This window comes from Brassica oleracea, chromosome C5, assembly GCF_000695525.1.
Source record: "Brassica oleracea var. oleracea cultivar TO1000 chromosome C5, BOL, whole genome shotgun sequence".
NCBI lineage: Eukaryota > Viridiplantae > Streptophyta > Magnoliopsida > Brassicales > Brassicaceae > Brassica > Brassica oleracea.
Window position 1 is genome coordinate 45053161 of NC_027752.1, and position 19890 is coordinate 45073050.

At 33.5% G+C, this 19890-nt stretch overlaps 5 protein-coding genes across 6 annotated transcripts; 2 read left to right on the forward strand and 3 right to left on the reverse strand.

Annotated features, from left to right (window-relative positions):
- On the reverse strand, window positions 1–3095 carry LOC106292871 (cell cycle checkpoint control protein RAD9A). Its single transcript, XM_013728541.1, has 10 exons — window positions 2897–3095; window positions 2262–2381; window positions 2071–2179; window positions 1659–1910; window positions 1474–1586; window positions 1323–1387; window positions 928–1175; window positions 695–839; window positions 460–500; window positions 1–376 (listed from the first exon to the last, which is right to left on the reverse strand). Exons 1-10 carry the CDS (start codon window positions 2999–3001, stop codon window positions 255–257), a joined length of 1320 nt encoding a protein of 439 aa, XP_013583995.1. The 5' UTR covers window positions 3002–3095; the 3' UTR covers window positions 1–254.
- Window positions 3096–7436: 4341 nt separating this feature from the next.
- On the forward strand, window positions 7437–11139 carry LOC106343928 (formin-like protein 11). Of its 2 annotated transcripts, XM_013783288.1 has the most exons (5): window positions 7437–9016; window positions 9098–9288; window positions 9670–9905; window positions 9985–10710; window positions 11050–11139. In XM_013783288.1, exons 1-4 carry the CDS (start codon window positions 7716–7718, stop codon window positions 10702–10704), a joined length of 2448 nt encoding a protein of 815 aa, XP_013638742.1. In that variant the 5' UTR covers window positions 7437–7715; the 3' UTR covers window positions 10705–10710; window positions 11050–11139. The 2 variants fall into 2 exon arrangements, with proteins under 2 accessions (XP_013638742.1, XP_013638741.1); XM_013783287.1 differs by lacking the exon at window positions 11050–11139 and having other exon boundaries at window positions 7438–9016; window positions 9985–10818.
- Window positions 10986–11645, reverse strand: LOC106343929. The gene is made up of 2 exons (XM_013783289.1): window positions 11580–11645; window positions 10986–11269 (listed from the first exon to the last, which is right to left on the reverse strand). Exons 1-2 carry the CDS (start codon window positions 11635–11637, stop codon window positions 11022–11024), a joined length of 306 nt encoding a protein of 101 aa, XP_013638743.1. The 5' UTR covers window positions 11638–11645; the 3' UTR covers window positions 10986–11021.
- Window positions 11646–16493: 4848 nt separating this feature from the next.
- LOC106292587 lies at window positions 16494–17735 on the forward strand. Its single transcript, XM_013728201.1, has 3 exons — window positions 16494–16814; window positions 16888–17249; window positions 17471–17735. Exons 1-3 carry the CDS (start codon window positions 16563–16565, stop codon window positions 17472–17474), a joined length of 618 nt encoding a protein of 205 aa, XP_013583655.1. The 5' UTR covers window positions 16494–16562; the 3' UTR covers window positions 17475–17735.
- Window positions 17736–18000: 265 nt separating this feature from the next.
- On the reverse strand, window positions 18001–19890 carry LOC106294324 (cathepsin L1-like). Its single transcript, XM_013729881.1, has 6 exons — window positions 19811–19890; window positions 19034–19193; window positions 18882–18960; window positions 18573–18787; window positions 18331–18480; window positions 18001–18200 (listed from the first exon to the last, which is right to left on the reverse strand). Exons 2-6 carry the CDS (start codon window positions 19163–19165, stop codon window positions 18003–18005), a joined length of 774 nt encoding a protein of 257 aa, XP_013585335.1. The 5' UTR covers window positions 19166–19193; window positions 19811–19890; the 3' UTR covers window positions 18001–18002.

Genomic DNA, 19890 nt, shown 5'->3' on the forward strand with positions numbered 1-19890 from the left:
TTTGGAGAAACATAACACAAGATAGATAGAAACTTATCATACGTAATAATTGATGGAATCGACTAATTAGCAAGGAGAAAATGTGATGCAGAGGTAATGCTCCTAAAACAAAGATTCCATGATTACATTTTGTTTCTTTGGATTTGTTGGCTATCTTTTACTTATCTAAGCGTATAAAGAGAGAGATAGTGTTTGGTACCTTTTGAAGAACATTTAAAATGATATGACTTACAAGGGGGAATAGACTTTTGAGTTTAATAATCTTCATTATGAGGTGGCGTCGCCTCAACACCGTCGTCCTCGTCTTCATCCTCACTTCCGTCTACCCAATTACTAGGATGACGCTGGGAGAAGCTTTGGTTGTTCTCAGCTCGTACTGAGGAACAAGTGACAGAGAAATAAATTTTTTTTAGGATAAGTAACAAAGACAAGACTGTAGAATTGTTTTTCTGAAGGTACCTCGAGATCCTTCCGCGTGGTCCATCTGTGTGGGACGTTGGCTGACAACAAGTCAAAGATAACAAAGAATATACAGAAAGAAGAACAGTCACAAGAGATATGGCTAAGAAGTGCAACTTAGAAGTCAATTGCAACTACACAATTAGATATTAGCTAAGCGGTTATGGACTATGATTTAATGGTTAACAGCTAAACAGGCCAAGTAGTGTAGGGTAATAGTGATTGTGAAGGATACGAGTTAGAAGGTCCGGGAGCATTGTCTCCAGCTGGTGGTCCATCTTTTGATATTTCCATATCTCTAATTCTTTGGATATTCATGTCTGGTTGTCCCTGAGCCTGTGGCCTCTCTCCAGAACCGCTAACGCTCTTAGTGCCAGTTCCTTGTGAAAGGCATCGATGTTACTAAGGTGTTAGTTATCAGACAAAATGATGAATACAAATAATCACAACCATTAGATTAGTTACTACCTGAAAGTTCAGACCAAACTCGTGTGTGATCAGATGGGTGCTCATAGGCACTCTGTCTAGTCCGTTCTTGAGGCTCTGATCCCACTTGCTCGGCAGCAAGGCCACCCGTGGAGTTCGCTGCTTCCGGAGGTCCTGGCGGAACCCCTTCCTGAAGCTGAGACACAAGCATCGTCGCGAGAACGAGTGTGGCATCAAAACTTGAGCTTGACCCATCACCCAACCCAAATTTTGGAGCCATCAGTATTGGCCTGGCAAACAAATTACATGGCTAATTTAGCTAGCATGTTTGAGAAGCACATCCACTCGTTATAGACCATAAACATTTTGAACTTAAAAGATATCAAGGTAACATAGAAAGATGGATTAATTAATGATGGAAAAGAGATGGTTCTTACTCGCCAGCTTTTTCAAAAAAGAGATGAATGTCAGCTTCACAGCCCTCACAGAATGAAAGAAAGGCCTGAAAGTTATTGAAGACATTTCTTCATCAACACAAAGAAAGTTGGATAAAATTCAAACCAGGCTTCAGGTGGAGGAAGGTTATACCTTTAGTTCCTTCAAGGAAAATGTGATGTCAATAGGATCACCTGCGTGAGTATACTGCAAAAATTCTTCCGATGGATCTATCCATAGCTTAGTATGCAACAAAGAGTCACCATCTGCGTTTGAAAAAAAAAAAGACAATTATTAGCAGCCTTACACTAGGAGCCTGAGTATTCCATACTCCTAACCTTTGGTCGGATCCACATAGCTCCGGAACTCAACAGCTTTCCCACCTATTTCACTTGCAGCATCAGAGGGAAAAGAAGTTTGGTCTGTAGCGATTATTGTAATCTCTTGGAGGGATGACTGGAAGTTCCCAAGCAACTTGCTCAGATTCCGAGGATGCACAACTAAACTACTGGGAAACCTACTCCTATCAAGCGACAGATGCTGTATATCTGGTTCCACATTGCAAGTAATCCAATATGTTTTCTTCATACCTGGAAAGAGACATTCAAATTAAACAAATTCAAACAAGGCTCCACACAAATCAACATCATAATCATAGTCTTAAAGGTAATCTCTAAACTGCTAAAACGTTACAAATTAGATAACGCTATTATTATCTAATAAACACGTGTAAAAAACTAAGGAATGTACCACTGTAACATTCCAATGCCCACTTGACCTTAGACGCGTCATGATCTGGCAACTGCACAGTCATATGATCAATGCTGGCGACAGGTGTCCTAAGAACAGAACAAACAGCCTGGAGAAGTAATATCTTAGACCAGTGAACTCATCCATCTCCATCCAAAAAAAAAAACTTCATGATAAATAAGCAAAAGTACCTTCAAAAGGACGCTGAAATGAGCTTGAGGTCCTTGAACAGCATAAGCATCAAAGAAACTCGACTCGAATGTGATGGACTGATACGCAGAACGCGAAGCGTTCAAAGTGTGCAATCCCAACTGCATAATCAAAAGAAAATTAGTCGCAATCTGAGAATTTATAAACAATCAATATTAGCCGGTTTAGATTGGTTTACTGTACATGTAATTTAATCATGGTTTAGTCCGGTTTAGTACTTTACTTTATATACTTGTAAATGACTCATTTGATAACTAACGAGATTGAATAATATCATCTTTTACATTTCTCTCTGATGATGTTCAAACTCTATTATCATTTACAAGTATATAAAGTAAAGTATTAAACCGGACTAAACCATGATTAAATTACATGTACAGTAAACCAACCTAAACCGGCTAATAATCAAACCTATTCAGCTTAACTCTCTACATCGACCTCACAGATCCCAATTGTAACCCTAACCGTCTGTACTAACTTACGAAATCAACATCTAGTCAAATCAAATTGCAATCGGCTCACCAATTGCTATCCAAATCGTCTAAATTAGAGTTACGATCGAACGAAAATCGAATATAGACGAACAGGGAAGAGACAGGTCCGGATCTGGGGGCACCTGTGTGGGGGAAGCTTGAACGACGAGCTCGTTGCCGACGCGTGCGAGGCAGATTATGGATCTAGCGAAAGTCTTGAGCGCGTTGCCGCTTATACTAAACTCCATCTCCTATCTCTCTCTCCCAGTGAAGAAAATCAATTTTGGTTCAGTGATTTTATGGCGGGATTGCCATGGAAGCCTGAAAGCTGCGGCGAAGCGCGAAATGTATTAACAACAAACCAACTGTCTACTATTTATAATGGGCCTTTATTAATGGATATGGGCCTGTGACGGAATACTTTAATTAGGCCCGTTTATGGATAGTGGCACCATTGTTGGGTCATTCTTAACTAGCATTTATTAAAAGAAAAGGGACAGATTCTATCAGTTATTTCGAGTATTTATAATGGGCCTTTTTTAATGGATATGGGCTTGTAAAGGAAACCTTTAATTAGTCCCGTTTATGGAAAGTGGCACCATTGTTGGGTGAGCATTCTTAACTAGCATTTATTAAAAGAAAAGGGACAGATTCTAATCAATTGCGTACGCGTGAGTCGTGACAGAGACAAATCTCGCAATTGTACTGTAAACCCTTTACCCAATCACGTCTCCTAGAATCGGCAATTATTTAATTTCGATTTTTTTCTGTAAAAACAAAAAAAGTAATAAATTGATTATTTTATTATTATTTTCTGTCGAATTGAATCTACAACCTCTCTATAGCAACCATGTGATACATCCGACAATTCATTTGGTTAGTATATTTGTATTTAAATTTTTGTTTGTTTCTCTGAAATGTTTCTCTGAAATGTTTCTTTACTTTATTCTCAAGGCAAAGTAGGTACAAACAACTCTGTAAATATGGATTTCCTTTTATTTTTATACTAGATATAGACATAACATAGATTGATAAACTCTTTTGAAATGGCTCTGTTAAATGCTGACAGAAAGTTGTAACTTTCCGCTATCAACTTTTAATTATGACAAAAAGTTAGATACTTTTTGCAAAAATCATCCCCAAATCATGGTTTCACAAGTCACACTGGTGTTCTCAATACGTTGACTTTAAAATATTTTGACTTCTAAACTCGTTTAGTTTATTTGATTGATAAGTAACACCCACATTTTGAAAAAAATGTAATGATTCACGTTATCATTACGTGATCTACGGTACCATGACCGCGTAGGATGAATGTATCGTCGATTTAGTTCTTATGCTACATAACGTATATATATATTTGTTAGAGAATCACGGTAGTCGAATATACTTATGATACACATATATAGCTGCTAATTATTATGACCAGGAATATATTTTACATTAAATTGATGTTATATTTCTGGTTTATACTATACTGGTGTTTTCAGTTGTTGGTCCCATTGTCTTTTTATATTTAATCTTGAATAAAATATACAGTTGCATTGTTTATCAGCGATCGACAGTCTCAAGTGATCTACTTTTATACCATGAAATACGGAGCTAATAAAGGTTATTTTGACTTAAAGCAAGTTCAATGTAAATATTTTTGTGATAAAAGAATATGTATATACTTTTTTGAGGTTTGTATATGTTGACGAAAAGAGAGAACCGGGTTTGTATAATATTCGTCGGAAATCGGAAAAAGTATGTATACTATTCCAATAATAACAAACTAGAGTTTATCCCGCACATAGTGCGGGTATATTTTCATTTTATAAATATTTAATTTTAATATTATTATATAAATTTAAATATACAATTTATATTTTAGTGTTTAGTATTTTATAACTTTTTAATTTTATTGTTTAAGTTTCTTATTACTTTATTAATATAGGGGTTTGTTTTATACATTTTACCTTTTTTATTACGTTTTCGAGTTTTCATAATTTGAAATCATCAAATAAAAAATATTCTTCAACATATGATTTTTGAAAATATATAGCTGTAGAAATAAATTTTTAACATATGTTAATAACTTCATTTGTATAAAACAAATCTGACATGATTAACAAATTTGAACCCGTTTTAGTGGTAGATGATAATTTATTTAAATGAAAGCATTATATTATTTAATTACGAAATTAATTAAACAAATATTAAATAAAAATTATTTAAAAATTTAGTAGGATTTTGTTAGATTTTTCTCAACAGATTTTGTTATAACTGAAAATAAAATTCAAATCTATAGTTAAAATTAATTTATTATTAATATTCCTATTAATTATTATATCATATTATGTGATTAATGAAATGGTCCTAGTATATTTTAGTGTTTAGTATTTTATAACTTTTTAATTTTATTGTTTAAGTTTCTTATTACTTTATTAATATAGGGGTTTGTTTTATACATTTTACCTTTTTTATTACGTTTTCGAGTTTTCATAATTTGAAATCATCAAATAAAAAATATTCTTCAACATATGATTTTTGAAAATATATAGCTGTAGAAATAAATTTTTAACATATGTTAATAACTTCATTTGTATAAAACAAATCTGACATGATTAACAAATTTGAACCCGTTTTAGTGGTAGATGATAATTTATTTAAATCAAAGCATTCTATTATTTAATTACGAAATTAAAGAACAATACAACTTGATTTGTCAGACTCGCATAGAAAAGAAGGCTTTCTTCGTTGTAGTATAAGAATTCGTTGTTTCTCTTTCCAGCGATTATTTCGAGAAGCAAGACTCCAAAACTGAAAACGTCTGATTTGACAGTGTGATTAATGAAATGGTCCTAGTAGACTTCTAAATAGTAGATAAAAATGGTACTTCTCTTTTAATAGAGAAATTATTGTATATACGTTGAATATCATTCAAGACAAGTCCATCCAGCTTTTGGCCCCACGTAGGTCAAAGTTGCTGACACAAAGTAGTTAACTGAACCAAATAATAAAAGTGAAAACAATTGGTAACAAACATGGTATAGAAATCTAGTGATCTCAGTTTCAATCTCAATAGTTAAATTTGTGGATCTACTACGAATAATTACATTCCCATGTTTAGACGTCTATCATTGAAGTGATGAGAGATTGGACTGAAACACAATTCTCAGAATCTTAACCTCTTAATTTTTTTGAAAAAGTAAATACATTTCTCTAATCCAATCTCTCATCACTCCAATGCTTATTTCGTAGGACACACATGTCATACGATATGTTAGATACCAAGCAATCATTTATCTTACTTTGATCATTTATTTAGAACTATTCTTAAAAGTTAAAAGCGCAATCAAAAGCTACCTTTCTAAAAGCAGTTCATTATGTTAAACTAATATTAGAACATCCCAAAGGAAATCAACATCATATCCTACCAAACAATCTTTCACACCTACATTGTGAAACTATGAAGTAACCATCTCACTTTGGGAAGCTTTTTCAATTATTGTTTCAATTATATTTCGTCACCACCCACCTATTGGTCTGTTATACCAGAACCCAGTTAAAGTTCTTAGTTTTTTAATTCATCAGAAGCTTCGGAAACAGAAACCGTAAGAATAAATGTAAGATTATAATACATACGGGTGAATTATTTATCTTCTCTTATTGTCTCTGTAGTAAGATATCAATCTTTCATATAGGACTGAGAGAGCCAGAGAGGATGTGACCAAACGAGACACAATAATATCTTATAACATACTGTTTGATAACTATCTTGTTTCTATACAGAAATTTATGTTCTCATTTAAATATCTTACATATTTCTAACAATATTTTCCAACTCTTAAGTTTGACCTGGAATGCCAAGTTACACATTCTGTCACTAAAACTACCACAACAAACAGCTTTCAAAGAGTTATTAAAAACCCCCTTAAATAACTAATGAGAAAAACATATGAATGTAATTAGGTATGTGTAAGAAAAACATGTGAATGTAATTAGGTATGCGTATACACATTCAGATTTTTTTATGAAAAAATATACACATTCATATACAACACAAGAATAAATTCTATACAATAAATACAAATAAATTTTATTGTATTTGCCTCATAAAACAATGGTGGGTTGAGAGGAACAAGGAAAGCTTGTACAGTAAATTACCAAATGTTTCTACAAGCCAACAATAGCCAGGACCCACTTCACACCAACACCTCCGTGCTTCTCTCTCCTTTGTTTAGGGCAAGTCCAATTAGAATCTTTAACAAAAAAAATGAAAAATCTTTAGCAAAAAAATATTATAATAGTGTGTGGATCTTGCAAAATTTAAGATTTTGTGTCAAATTAATTCTTAGCTAAGGATCAGACTTGTTACTGTGTGTGGGTCCCACCGTCACGTGGGATCTCACGATTGGCTCCTTCCTTTTTTTTTTTTTTTAACTAAAAAGAAAATAAATAATAATTTAAAAACCTTAACCGAGTAACAGCGTTGCGGATGGTCTTATCAGATTGTCTCTTTATAAAACTGTTTTTAATCTCCTCCTTAAACAGAAGAGCAGTGTTCAACTTAAACTAAAAAGCTTCTCACTTTTAACACACTGCAAAATGCCAAAATCTAATGATATTAAAACTGACATTAGTCCATTTATTCAATTTGTTTAATAACAAAAGTAGATATTTTTTTATTTAAGAGATTATTAAACTGGTGGGTATGTATAAATTGCAAAACTTAGCAAGTGTTACACTGCAAAGAGAGTTAACGGAGAAAGAAGGTGATAGCATTACCAGTACAACTACAGTTGCAGAGTTCAGGGGTTCCTTGGAGTAGCATTAAAGTCTGAAACAAAAGAACACCAAAGATTTTATAAATAAAAAGAGTGTTTTGTATAATAAATTGGTTTCCTTTTTGTGATTTATAGATGTGAAGATTTGTCCTTTTTATTACATAAGAAAAGATCTGTAAACAGAGCATAAAAGATGGTTTACTTTCGTCAGATCTTTCTCATGATCATTGTAGTGGCAATATCATTACAATGCTGTAGCATTTCTGCTGATGAGAGATACCGGACCCAGATCGGAAAACTCGTCGGAGAAGACGGTGGCGAGAAGAGAAAGTTCGCGGTTTTGGAAAAGTTCAAAGCTTTACTCGATTTGATCAAACCCTCTACTCCCCGGCGAAGAAACCTCGCCGCGTCTCCTTGGCCGGCTCCGTCGCCGTCTCCGTATCCAAACGGTGGTCCAGTGGAGTCTCCGGCGTACTCTCCAGCTCCTCAGCGGCCAATCCCGCCGCATCTCCGTCGTCCGTTGCCTCAACGGACGCATCCGCCGGGACAACACGAGATTCAGAGTCGGAAACACGAGAAAGGTGGAGTTTTTGTACCTCTGGTCGTTTCAACGGCTTGTGGGATCGGTTTCGTGGTTTGCGTAGTTGTGGTGCTCTGTCTCTGCTTGAGAGTCAGAAAGAAGAACGGTAAAACGCTGTCGTTTAAACGGAAACAGAGGAAGTCTCAGAAGGTTAGCATAAACCCGACTCTCGACTTCTTGTATTTAAACTCGGTCGGTGTCGATTTGGAGAGACAGAGCTCTGTTCCCGTTAAAGAAACGGAGAATGATGATGAGTTGCGTGAAGAAGAGGTTAAGACAAGCATGGAAACGGAGATTTTATTAGATTCGGACAATGCTGGTAGTTACTCAACGAAAGAGATTGTGTCGGTGCAAGAAAATGGTGATGATAAAACAGAGCACTCTGTTTCTGCTTCAGAGGAGGATGATGAGTCTTTTCATTCAGTTGGTGGTGGCTCTCAGTATTCAAATCCAAGACTCTCGAACGCTTCTTCTTCCTCTGTCTCTGGTATTGGATCCTCTCAACGCTTCTCAGAACGGGAACTAGATATTCCTGAGCATTCAGGAATATCTCATCCGCCGCCGCCACCACCACCACCGCTTCCGCATTTTTCAAACAGAGGACTTCTTCACACTCTGTCTTCGCAGGAAACGGCTAAACCGCAGACGCTTTCGTCGCAGTTATCAGCAAAAGTTTCTGCTTCATCCTCTAAACCTCTGCCGCCACCACCGCCGCCGCCGCCACGGTCGCTACAACAACCTCAAGTAACGAACAAGACGCCGCCGCCTCCTCTGTCTCTTGATTTCTCTCAACGTACACCGTTAGGTAAAGACGGAGCTCCGTTACCTAAGCTGAAACCACTTCACTGGGATAAAGTGAGGGCTACACCGGACCGGACCATGGTCTGGGATAAGATCAGAACTAGCTCTTTTGAGTAAGTTTACAACTTTCTTTTGGTCCCTTAACCACAATCAACAATGTTTGATTGTGTATTTTGTCTTGTGGGATGACACAGATTCGATGAAGAGATGATCGAGTCTCTATTTGGGTATACAATGCAAACCTCCACTAAGAACGAAGACGGGAGGTGTAAGACTCCATCGCCAGGGAAACACCTTCTTGAACCTAAAAGACTTCAGAACTTTACCATTCTATTGAAAGCTCTAAACGCAACGGCTGATCAAATCTGCTCTGCCTTGGGGAAAGGTAAAACCAAGATCAATCCATCCCATCGAACTTAATACTCTTTTCGTTTCATATCTTATTTTAAAATTTAAAATTTGATTCATTTTAAGTGTCGTTTTAATATTAAATGTTTTTATGTGATAGTTCTCTAATTTTACTCATAGCTTTTACACTCACTACTTTTTTTTTTTTTTTTTTTGTAACACTTACACTCACTACTTAACATAATCAAATAAAACAATATATTAATTATGAGTAAGAGTATTAAATTTAGTACCTTTTTCAATTTGCGTGAAAAATCTAAAATAAAATGGAGGGAGTATTATTTAAAAAAAAAAATCTAGCTTCCAATAGGACTTAGTGCAGACTTGGTCTGATTGTCAACCGTTTCTTTTGTTTCAGGGGAAGGCTTGTGTCTACAGCAACTAGAAGCATTGGTGAAGATGGTACCTACTAAAGAAGAAGAATTAAAGCTGTGTAGCTACAAAGGAGCAGTAGATGAGCTTGGCTCGGCTGAGAAATTTCTCAGGGCGCTTGTGGGAGTTCCATTTGCGTTTCAAAGAGCTGAAGCAATGCTTTATAGAGAAACGTTTGAAGACGAAGTGGTTCATCTCAGAAACTCCTTCTCAATGCTTGAGGTATTACTTCATTTATCTTTATTTGTTGATTGCTTGCAGTACAAGGTAGGGTGATTAATACTAAAAGTTACCTAATTAGGAAGCTTGCAAGGAGCTGAAGTCAAGCAGATTATTCCTGAAGCTTCTAGAAGCTGTCCTCAAGACTGGTAACAGGATGAATGTAGGAACCATACGCGGCGGCGCAAAAGCCTTCAAGCTTGACGCTCTCCTCAAGCTATCTGATGTAAAGGGCACAGATGGGAAGACAACTCTGCTCCACTTCGTCGTGCAAGAGATATCTAGGTCCGAGGGAATCAGGGTTTCAGACAGCATCATGGGACGGATTATGAACCAGAGACCAAACAAAAACAGAACAGCCGAGGAGAAAGAGGAGGATTACAGAAGGATGGGGCTAGATCTCGTCTCGGGTCTTAACACTGAGCTACGTAACGTGAAGAAGACGGCAACGATTGATCTTGAAGGACTCGTTAGCTCGGTGTCGAATCTGAGAGACGGGCTAGAGCAGTTGAGGTGTCTAGCGAGCAACGAAGAGAACAGAGCGTTTGTTAGTTCGATGAACTCGTTCTTGAGATACGGAGAGAAGAGCTTGGAGGAGTTGAGGGAAGACGAGGAGAGGATTATGGAGAGGGTTGGAGAGATCGCTGAGTATTTTCACGGAGACGTGAGGGGAGATGACAAGAACCCGTTGAGGATCTTTGTGATTGTTAGGGATTTTCTTGGGATGTTGGATCAAGTCTGTAGAGAGCTGAGGTGTGTTAGGGTTCCCAACAGCCCTAGCCCTTTGGCTCCATTTCGATGAACAGAGGTTTGAATGTTTGGTTTCTGTAGGATTTTATTAATGAAGTTGTTTATGATGATGACAGAGTAATGTGAAGATCGTTGCATGGATTTGTATATGCTTAAATCTTGATTAAAAAGAATATTTCTACACTGTGTTATTTTTTTCCTTTGAATAAAAGATTTGGTGTGTTTGAAATTACAATAATCTTTGATTACTCGTAAGTAATATTATTATTATGAATATGAAATATCATGTAATTACAAATATGAGAGTAAATACATTCACATTTTATTTAATAAATATCCTATTAGACCTTATCCAATGCCTTAGTTCTATTAACAATTTGGGTTCTCTGGATTACAGGGTTTGACGCAATTTGGATCATAATACGGGTCACAAGGCGGGTCGTGATAGTTCCCGTCGGCTCTATTTGTATCCATGTCACCTTGTTTCATGGCGCAATTTGGATTCTCTGGATTACAAGGTTTGTTGCAATTTGGATCATACGGATTACAAATCGGGTCGTGATAATTCCCGCCGCCTCTATTTGGAACCAATGTCCTACCCTCCACAAGATCTTGTCCTACAAATGTGATAATATGTTAGTCAAGCAAAAAAAAATTATAAACAAGAAAATACAAAAAGACTAATTAATCTCCATCAGAAGATTTCACATGTAAAACGTGTTTCAAAAAAAAAAAAAAAAGATTTCACATGTAAAACTTCTTGATCGTAACCTATCACATGAATTTAAAAGGTAACATGGATTTTAATTGCATAGATTATCATTTCTTCTTTTTGTAAACATATATGATTCCATCGTTAATGTATTAAACTACAAAGTGAAGAGTGTTTACGAAAATAGCTACAGGCTGGGAAGTAGATTTACTTACGAAAGACAAGAGAAAGAAGAGCAACCAAGAACACAAATTTAAAGGAAACGTTCTTCATTCTCCAAAGAAAATATTATAATTTTGCTAACAATTCTTCATCGTTCTTTATATAGTGCAATGGTACGTTATGGTTTGACCAGATATCTTGAAGAGTTAATATTAGATTTGATTTGACCATGAATTTAATCCAATATGGAAAGCATGATTAGAATATGGAAATGTTTGACCATGAATTTGACAACACAAGTTTATTACATTTCAAAAATTTATAAGCTAATTCGTATAGATCTCTTTGGCACATTTTTGGCAACAAAATCTCTTTGGTTTTAATAAGATAAATAAATATTTTCAACCTTTCCATAATATCAAAGCATATCAAGTTGTCACCATTTAATATAGAATTTCGAATATTATAGTGCATCTAAACTTTTTGTTCTTATCTTTGTACTAGATATATGTGACATTAGGTGAAGAAAACAAAACTGTAATACTATATATGTTTTGCACATATAATTAGCCTGCATTGCTGAGATTTTCAAATGTTTGATTTGGATTATTATTATTGATAATTTTATCTTACCATTGTGCTGGTTGGAAGCGATGGACGCTATCCTTTAAAAGAGGTAGCCAAGCTGTTGTATGATTGTAGACTTGTAGTGTATCTACTATCTTGATTTGTACTGGACTAGACTTGTAGTGTATCTACTATCTTGATTTGTACTGTGTTCTATGTCCAAGAAAGACTTGTGTACTACACTAATTTAAGTATCAAGTAACTAAGAATCCGCACTGAGTTTAGATGGAATTTAAGTAATGAATACGATTTATTCACAGATTATGGTTTTCTTTCAAGCATATACATTTTTTTAAAAATTACTTCCGATCCCAGCATCACAATGTGGAGTATCTGGTTCACAGGGACTTACACAATTTAGATCACTTGGACTACTACTAGATCTTTGGAGAAATTCACTTCAACTAATTTTTCATGCCTTATCTTTTCTTCATGATAAACAAAAAAAAACAAAACCAAATAAGTTCAAACTGAAGCAAGATTCCTATATTATGTAACACGTGTTTTGATTCCAAAAAATCATTCTCTTATTTTTAACATACAAATATATGATGTTATATAGTAGTAAACTACAAAATGAAAAAAAATGTTGAATGAAGACTGGAAAATAAATTGCACTTACGAAAGACAAAAGCAAAAAGCTAAAAATAGTAGCAAAACTAACCAAGTGGTCTTGGCTTAGTGGTAAATGGGTTTCAGTTGGAACTTCCGTCATGGGTTCGATTCCTCTTAGTCACCCATGGACATTTTAAGTGGCAAAAAAACCTGGATTTCTATGGACTTTTTGGTGATTAGTCATTGGGTCTAGAAAGCCTTTGAAATCACACTAAAGTTATAACAAAAAAAAGGTAGCAAAACTTGCAAGGAAGTGTTTTTCATTCTCTTTCTGAAAATAAATAGTAACTTTTTTTTTTTGGTAAAAAAAATAAATAGTAACTTTAACGGTGGAGTTTTTTAATTTTCGTCTAATGTTGAAGTTCAAATATTCTTGGTCGCCTTTTATAGTGCGATGTAGTCATCGAGGGTGATTGGTGTTGGATGCTAGTGTTAATTGAAGCAAATAAGTTTTATTAATATTAATAAAAACTAAAGCTAGTGTCCAAAATCTTTAAAAAAATATATAATGGCTCTAAAAATCAAATTTTCTACAGTTTTATATTTAGTGCTTTTAAAACTTTGAAATAAGCCTACAACAATAAAATTTAAAGTTAAAATCACAAAATCTACAACTTAAATCTTAAATAAAAAAAATTAAAGCTACGACATTTACCAATCAACTCCAATTATTTGCTAGAAAAAATTCAGCAAAAAGATTAATACTTAATATAATAAGATTTATGAATAAAATTTTCCTATTATACATTACACATTATATTAAATTGTCTTAATTTGGCAATAGAAGTGATGGGTTTAAAGAAAAACATCTCTTAGATTTGTTTAATATATATATATATATATATATAACCTTTAATACATATTTTCTAACATAGTACATCATTCCATTCTATTTAAAATTGTTTTTGTATATTTTATCTCACAAAAGAAACTAAAAAATTCGTAAAGTGGAAACCCAACCCATATTTTCACACATCCTATCTAAACCCCAAGTTCTAGTCTTCTAGATATGATGAAATATCTTATTTTAGTAGGGAATCTCACTAGCAGACAATAATTTAAATATTAGATATACAGTGAAAATTTGATTTTTATTATATTTGAAAACTAATGCAAGCAAAAAAAAAAAAAAAAAAAAAAAAAAAAAAAAAAGAAAACTAATGCAAGCAAATTTAATTTTACAAAACTCAAATATTCACGACGCATATTGCCGAAGCCACTATTAAGCTAATAGAGAACCAAAAAATGGATGAATGAAAATTCCATAAGTATCACTACTTGATACATACAAACAAATATATGTATATATATACATATATACGCATACTCAGCTTATATAAATTAATGTTATTATATGATACAACGTGACATGAAGTAGAAAGTGATGGCATTACCGTGAAATTGTTTTCCTCTTTTTACAAGGAAGAATTGAACGTGCTAAAAATATGATAAAGGTAGGTTGTTATGATCTGCATGTGAAAAGAATTAGGGTTTCACTCTACAGATATGTGAATAAAATACGTTTATATTTATTCAATAAATAAGTTCTATCAGACATATTTGCCACCGTCAATAAATAAATTCTATCAGAAATTCACATATTTTATAATTTGTTATGGATTTTCAAATAACGTAGTAAACCCACTTTTTTGTTCTTATCTTTGTACTAAAAAAAATATGACATTAGTGAAGAAAACAAAAGTTTAATATAGATTTTTGCACATATAATTAGCTGCACTGCTGAGATGTTTCAATGCTTAGAAACACAAGAGAAGATACTGTTATATATCCACGAAGCTCTCACAACACAATAAAATCTCTCTTCACTCTTCAGCTTGCATAGATGATAGAGCATGTGTTGCTCAAAAAAAAAAAAAGATGATAGAACATATATATGATGACATGATTTTTTCACTTCAGTTGTTGCGTTATTTACAATGATATAATATTTTTATTTTATCTTCCAACAGTGACCATCCCTTTGATCCAATCAGGTTGTCACAAACTCACAATAATGGAAAACAGCTAGACAATATTTCGGAGTACAAAAGTGACTACTCGTTTCTACGTTAGTTTTTACATGGAGAGTATTGTCAGTTGTCACATTATACAGGTCGCTCATCATAAGCCAACATTAGTCGCACATCACAAACGTATATATACATAACATTAAAAGTATCTCCAAAAACCTCTTTATAACTTCAAATATAAAATTTTATGTATTTCAAAAGCAATTTTAAAACCTTATTTTTTTTTTAATATTTGTACAGTGAAACATCAAATAATGTTCTTTTTATTTAAGGTTCTTTGTTTTTCTAGTCCTTTTATTTGTATAACTTTCAAATAATGTTAATAATCTTTTTGTTTAATCCTTTTTGATACAAAATATTTCATTAATACTAAAACAAATATTATACAAAGGCTAAATAATATTATTACATGGTATAATAACATCGTACATTATTATGCATAACATTATTATTAAAGATAAACGTGATATCAAGTTGCCTTAATTGATTATATATAAGATCATTATGGAAGTAATTATAATAAATAACTATTTCGTTTATTTAAATTTTAATGAATTATTTGGTATGTTTTTATTTACTTACAGTATTTTACTATAATATAATTTTTTATTTACTCATTTTGTTTATAATACTTTTCTTGTATATATATTTTATAGTTAATGTAAAAGATTTATGCATTTAGTTAAAAAAAATTAAGTATAAAGACTATTGTATAAAATGCAAAAAATTTAAGATTTAGTATAAGATTTTGCTTTTGCAGAGAAACATCCACAAACTTTATATTTGAGGTTTTGCCAAACTCTAAAATAAAAGGACTTTTGGAAATGTTCTAACAACTATTTAACTTGACATCAACATGCAATATCAGTTTACATATGTCAGCAGATGCAAACTTAGGATTAGGGGTGAGCACATAGCAAATAATACCGTAAATTTATGATTTGCTACAGAATTTACAGATATCTAATTTTTAGATTTGTATTATTTTGAAAAATACAAATATCTGAAAATTTTATAGATATTTGCAAATATTTACGGATTACGAATATCTCGTCTATGTTGTTTAGTACAAGTAAATCTAAAAAACTATACAAGTTTTTTTTCATAAAATACCTTATTTATAGTATAAAACAAAAAAATTAGTGACACTATATGTTTAATAAATTTTTAAAATTATTTTTTATTTTATAAAGCATAAATTTTTTTATACAATTGTAGGTTTTATAAAGATTTTATATTTCTTTCTTAATTTCATACTTTTAAAAGTAATTTTATTAATGAAATTATTAAAATTATATGTAAAATTAATAACTATATAGAATTATACATTTACTACTCTGTAATTAATTGTAGATATACTTCTATTCGTAGATAAGCAGATATATGACTATGTAATTTTTTTTATATGTGATTTATTTTGGTTTTAACGGATTATTAATTATAAATTTTTGTTTTGTATCAAAAATTTAAGGATATCTAGATTTTTTAAATCGAATCAAAACCAATAACAAATTTATGAATTTAAAACATTAGTTGCATATTAAATAAAGATTTTCGACCGCCAAAAAAGTCACAATTGACGTTGGGCCGCTCAAATTGTATTATATTGTCAATATGCAAGAAAGGAAGGGGTTATTATGTAAATAAGATAAAAAGTTTGTTTTATTACATAATAAACATGTGTCTTCTTCTGAGCTCAACTTAAAAAGACCAACAAAAAAACAAATTGGGATCGAAAGGGGAAATTAGGGTTTGACAATCGACATGGATACAAAATCAAGCGAGGAATCGTCGATCGAGAAGGAGCCAATGGAAACTTCCACCGGCGTTGACCAGGAGGATTCCGGCGAAGAGGAAGTCGACGGAGATGAAGAGGAGGAGGAAGGTAGTGATTTCTATTGGGAGAAGGATAGTTTCGATGGGCGGGAATATCATCCCTCTGACGACAGCGAGTACTCAGACGAGGATCTACAGGAAAGAGCACGTTATTACAATCGCACGGTCATCGAAACCAAGGTAGTAATATTATCATCATTTTTGTTATGGTTTTTTTTTTAACAGCTAAAGATCACTGCTTTTTTTTTTTAAGGGTTTCTTTGAGTCATCTGATAAACTCCCCTTGTACACTTGGTCTGGAATTGCTGTAGCCTCGCATCGGGATCTTGAAACGAAAATGTATGGAGGTATCACGGGTCGGGAGTTCGTCGGGAACATGGCATGTGAATGTGTTGAAAAACACAACCGAAGAAACAATAAGAATGTGAAATTAGAGCATGTATTGAGGGCTAATTTCGACCCAGGAGCCAAGACTAAGTACTACATCACCTTTGCTGCAAGAGAATCTGACTCTCCTGATGCGCCTCTCGTGGAATATCAAGCTAAGGTGGTTTGGTCTGCAGGCATTACTTATCCCATCTTTTGCAGACCCGCTCCACCACCACCTATACAGGGGTAATGTATAGCTTTCAGTTTTTCATACTCATCGTGTATCACTCTTTGTTGGACTAGAATAGAGAATTTTAAACATAGCATAATAACCTGCTATGGATGTCCTCTTATTTGTGATGCAAATGTAATTTCTTCACTTGGTTAGAAGAGCATTTGATCGTATTTAGTGGCAGTCGGTTCACAGTTCACATCTGATTTCCTTTTTTTTATTGTCAATGTGGTAGTTAAAACTGAAGCTATGGAAGAGAGCAGTTGAATGAGGTAACCAAGTTGATGGAAGGGAAGGAAGCAGTGAAAAGAGATTCAACAATGCTTCTTGTTTATGTTCTACATTTAAACTATTTGCATACTTCGTGGGTTTAAAACTATGTTTTAGTTTGTATGTCAAGCTCTACATTTAAATTATTTGCATATTTCCTGGATTTAAAACTATGTTTTAGTTATATGTCAAGGATATCCTATGAAAATGTTTAGTGTTGGCTGGACTAATCAAGTCTTGTATAGAACTAGACTATACATGTTAACAATGAATAGAACTAGCATGTTATCATATTATCATAAGTTTATTCATCCTATTTTCTGAGTCATCAACTATTTGTTTACAAAATACTTTAAATACTATCTCCAAAGATTCTTTAAATAACAGTGAGTTTCACAATCATTCTTTGTGGTTACAAGAAATTCATCAATACCAAATAGGAAAAACTTTCATGTCTCGCAACCTTGATACTTGAAAAAGTCTGAAGACCCTGCTGATTAATGCTTGAGACAAATGATGTCACATTTTTCTTCAATGACTATTTGGATATATCCTTCACAGCCCCATCCTGTACCCCATGAATTCTGACCAATGAAATAGAGTTTTCCTTCTTTAGTTATTCCATGACCCATAAGAATAATGCTGTGTAGTCGACTGCTCGGGGTAATGATCTCCTTCCTTGGCAAATAGTAGATCTGCATGAAAAATATTTAACATTTACTATTAGCTTATTCAAATAATCCAAAGTCAGTGGAAAATCTAACACAATTGTCATTCCACGTCAAACTCATAACTACATAAAATTTATGTAACTTCTGTACTAACCTCCCCCTTATTTGATGAAAATTGAAAATCCAACTGTAACCTCAGTGCAACAGGATAGGAGTCATCCAACAACTGTTGAATGTACGCAGCATCAACATCTTCGTAAAGATCAAAGTCAAATGCAATACGCTGCCCTTTATCTCCTCCAGCCTTGTAAAATGTAAATACATACAATCTAGTTAGATAACTATAAAGATGCACTAGCTAATACAAAATAATCACGCAATAATGCAAAAGTTTACCATTGCTCCATGTCTTGTTGTTGACACTTTCAACATTCCAGGGTCTTTAATAAGCCTAAAAGCTTTTTTGAGATTGGACAGTGCTAACTCTTCTTTCTTCTTAGGCTTCACTTGATTGATCAAATCATTGTAAGAGAACTCAAGTGGATTATTGGGATTGTCTATGTTGTGATTAGCCTGTGAAAGGCGAGAAAAACAGACAGCCCAACATATATCTACATTTTAAATTTAACAATTGCTAGTTAGTTCATTTACAATATAATTTTAACTATTTTTGATTATATGATTCTAAGTAAAGTCACATATTACCTTTTAAACCTTGGTTCATTACGGGTCCAATAATCTGTCCAGTTCCTAAGCTCCAATCTTTCCTTATGTCATGGAACACCTATCACCAATGTAAAACTTAGAACACTTAATTCAGATATCTTAATCAAAAATAATAAAATGGTAAGATATACCTTTCTGTACATTGGTTCTGTGATTATCTTGGAAGATGATCCTTCAGCCTTTTTTAGTTCATCAGCGTGTTGTTTAGCTTGGGCATTCTGATTTTTTCTGCCGGGTTTACCTCCAAGTAAACCTTTGTACATCTTGTTCGACACAGAGATAAACGATCACCTACACAGATAGATATCATCGAGTAAGTTTCACTGAAAAAGGTCTAATCTTTAACATCTAAAACCCATAAAAATTCAGAAACGGAAGAGGAACAGTGAAGCTCAGTCAAAAAGAAAACTTAACCGAGAACGAAGATGAGATAAAATGCACTTTCGCTGAAAAAGATCTAGTCTTTAACATAAATTTCAGAAAACGAACAAGAAATGTGGAAACCCAAAAGCTAACTGAGAAACAAGATGTCACGCACTTTCACTGAAAAAGTTCGAATCTTTAACATCTAAAACCCATAAAATTTCAGAAACGTAAGAAGAATAGTGAACTTCAACAAAAAAAAAAAGCAACTCTTTTTCGTATGAATGAAAGACAATCTAGGGTTTAATACATTAATACACATAGACAAGAATGAAAGAGGGACAACAACAACATCTTTTCTTCTAAAAAGATTTTAGCTTTTAACATCAAGAAACCCTTTAGATCTTAGAAACTGAAGAAGAATCATGGAAGTGTCTTAGAAAATACAAAGAACGAAAGCACACTCTTTTCTTGTAACTCACACCAACATTAACATCATCACAACACCCATATAATGAAGAAAAAATAGAAGGGTCAAAATCCACCTTTTCCTTGCTTTGAAGAAGTTTTGGAGTTTTAGCAGCACAACCTTTCTTCAAAGGTTCAGTCTTTGACAGTCAAAAAC

Excerpts from the sequence above, each read along its gene's own strand:
- LOC106292587 (XM_013728201.1), top strand. The coding sequence starts at position 16,563 with ATGGATACAAAATCAAGCGAGGAATCGTCGATCGAGAAGGAGCCAATG. Across the intron at positions 16,815-16,887 it reads GCACGGTCATCGAAACCAAG|GGTTTCTTTGAGTCATCTGA; the intron begins GTAGTAATATTA and ends TTTTTTTTTAAG.
- LOC106294324 (XM_013729881.1), bottom strand. The coding sequence starts at position 19,165 with ATGTACAAAGGTTTACTTGGAGGTAAACCCGGCAGAAAAAATCAGAAT. Across the intron at positions 18,961-19,033 it reads CAGAACCAATGTACAGAAAG|GTGTTCCATGACATAAGGAA; the intron begins GTATATCTTACC and ends CATTGGTGATAG. Across the intron at positions 18,201-18,330 it reads TTTCATCAAATAAGGGGGAG|ATCTACTATTTGCCAAGGAA; the intron begins GTTAGTACAGAA and ends TTTTTCATGCAG.
- LOC106343929 (XM_013783289.1), bottom strand. The coding sequence starts at position 11,637 with ATGAAGAACGTTTCCTTTAAATTTGTGTTCTTGGTTGCTCTTCTTTCT. Across the intron at positions 11,270-11,579 it reads TCTTCTTTCTCTTGTCTTTC|GACAAGATCTTGTGGAGGGT; the intron begins GTAAGTAAATCT and ends TCACATTTGTAG.
- LOC106343928 (XM_013783288.1), top strand. The coding sequence starts at position 7,716 with ATGGTTTACTTTCGTCAGATCTTTCTCATGATCATTGTAGTGGCAATA. Across the intron at positions 9,289-9,669 it reads CTGCTCTGCCTTGGGGAAAG|GGGAAGGCTTGTGTCTACAG; the intron begins GTAAAACCAAGA and ends CTTTTGTTTCAG. Across the intron at positions 9,906-9,984 it reads ACTCCTTCTCAATGCTTGAG|GAAGCTTGCAAGGAGCTGAA; the intron begins GTATTACTTCAT and ends TTACCTAATTAG.
- LOC106292871 (XM_013728541.1), bottom strand. The coding sequence starts at position 3,001 with ATGGAGTTTAGTATAAGCGGCAACGCGCTCAAGACTTTCGCTAGATCC. Across the intron at positions 1,176-1,322 it reads TTTTTTGAAAAAGCTGGCGA|GCCAATACTGATGGCTCCAA; the intron begins GTAAGAACCATC and ends TTTGTTTGCCAG. Across the intron at positions 840-927 it reads AGTTTGGTCTGAACTTTCAG|GAACTGGCACTAAGAGCGTT; the intron begins GTAGTAACTAAT and ends GCCTTTCACAAG.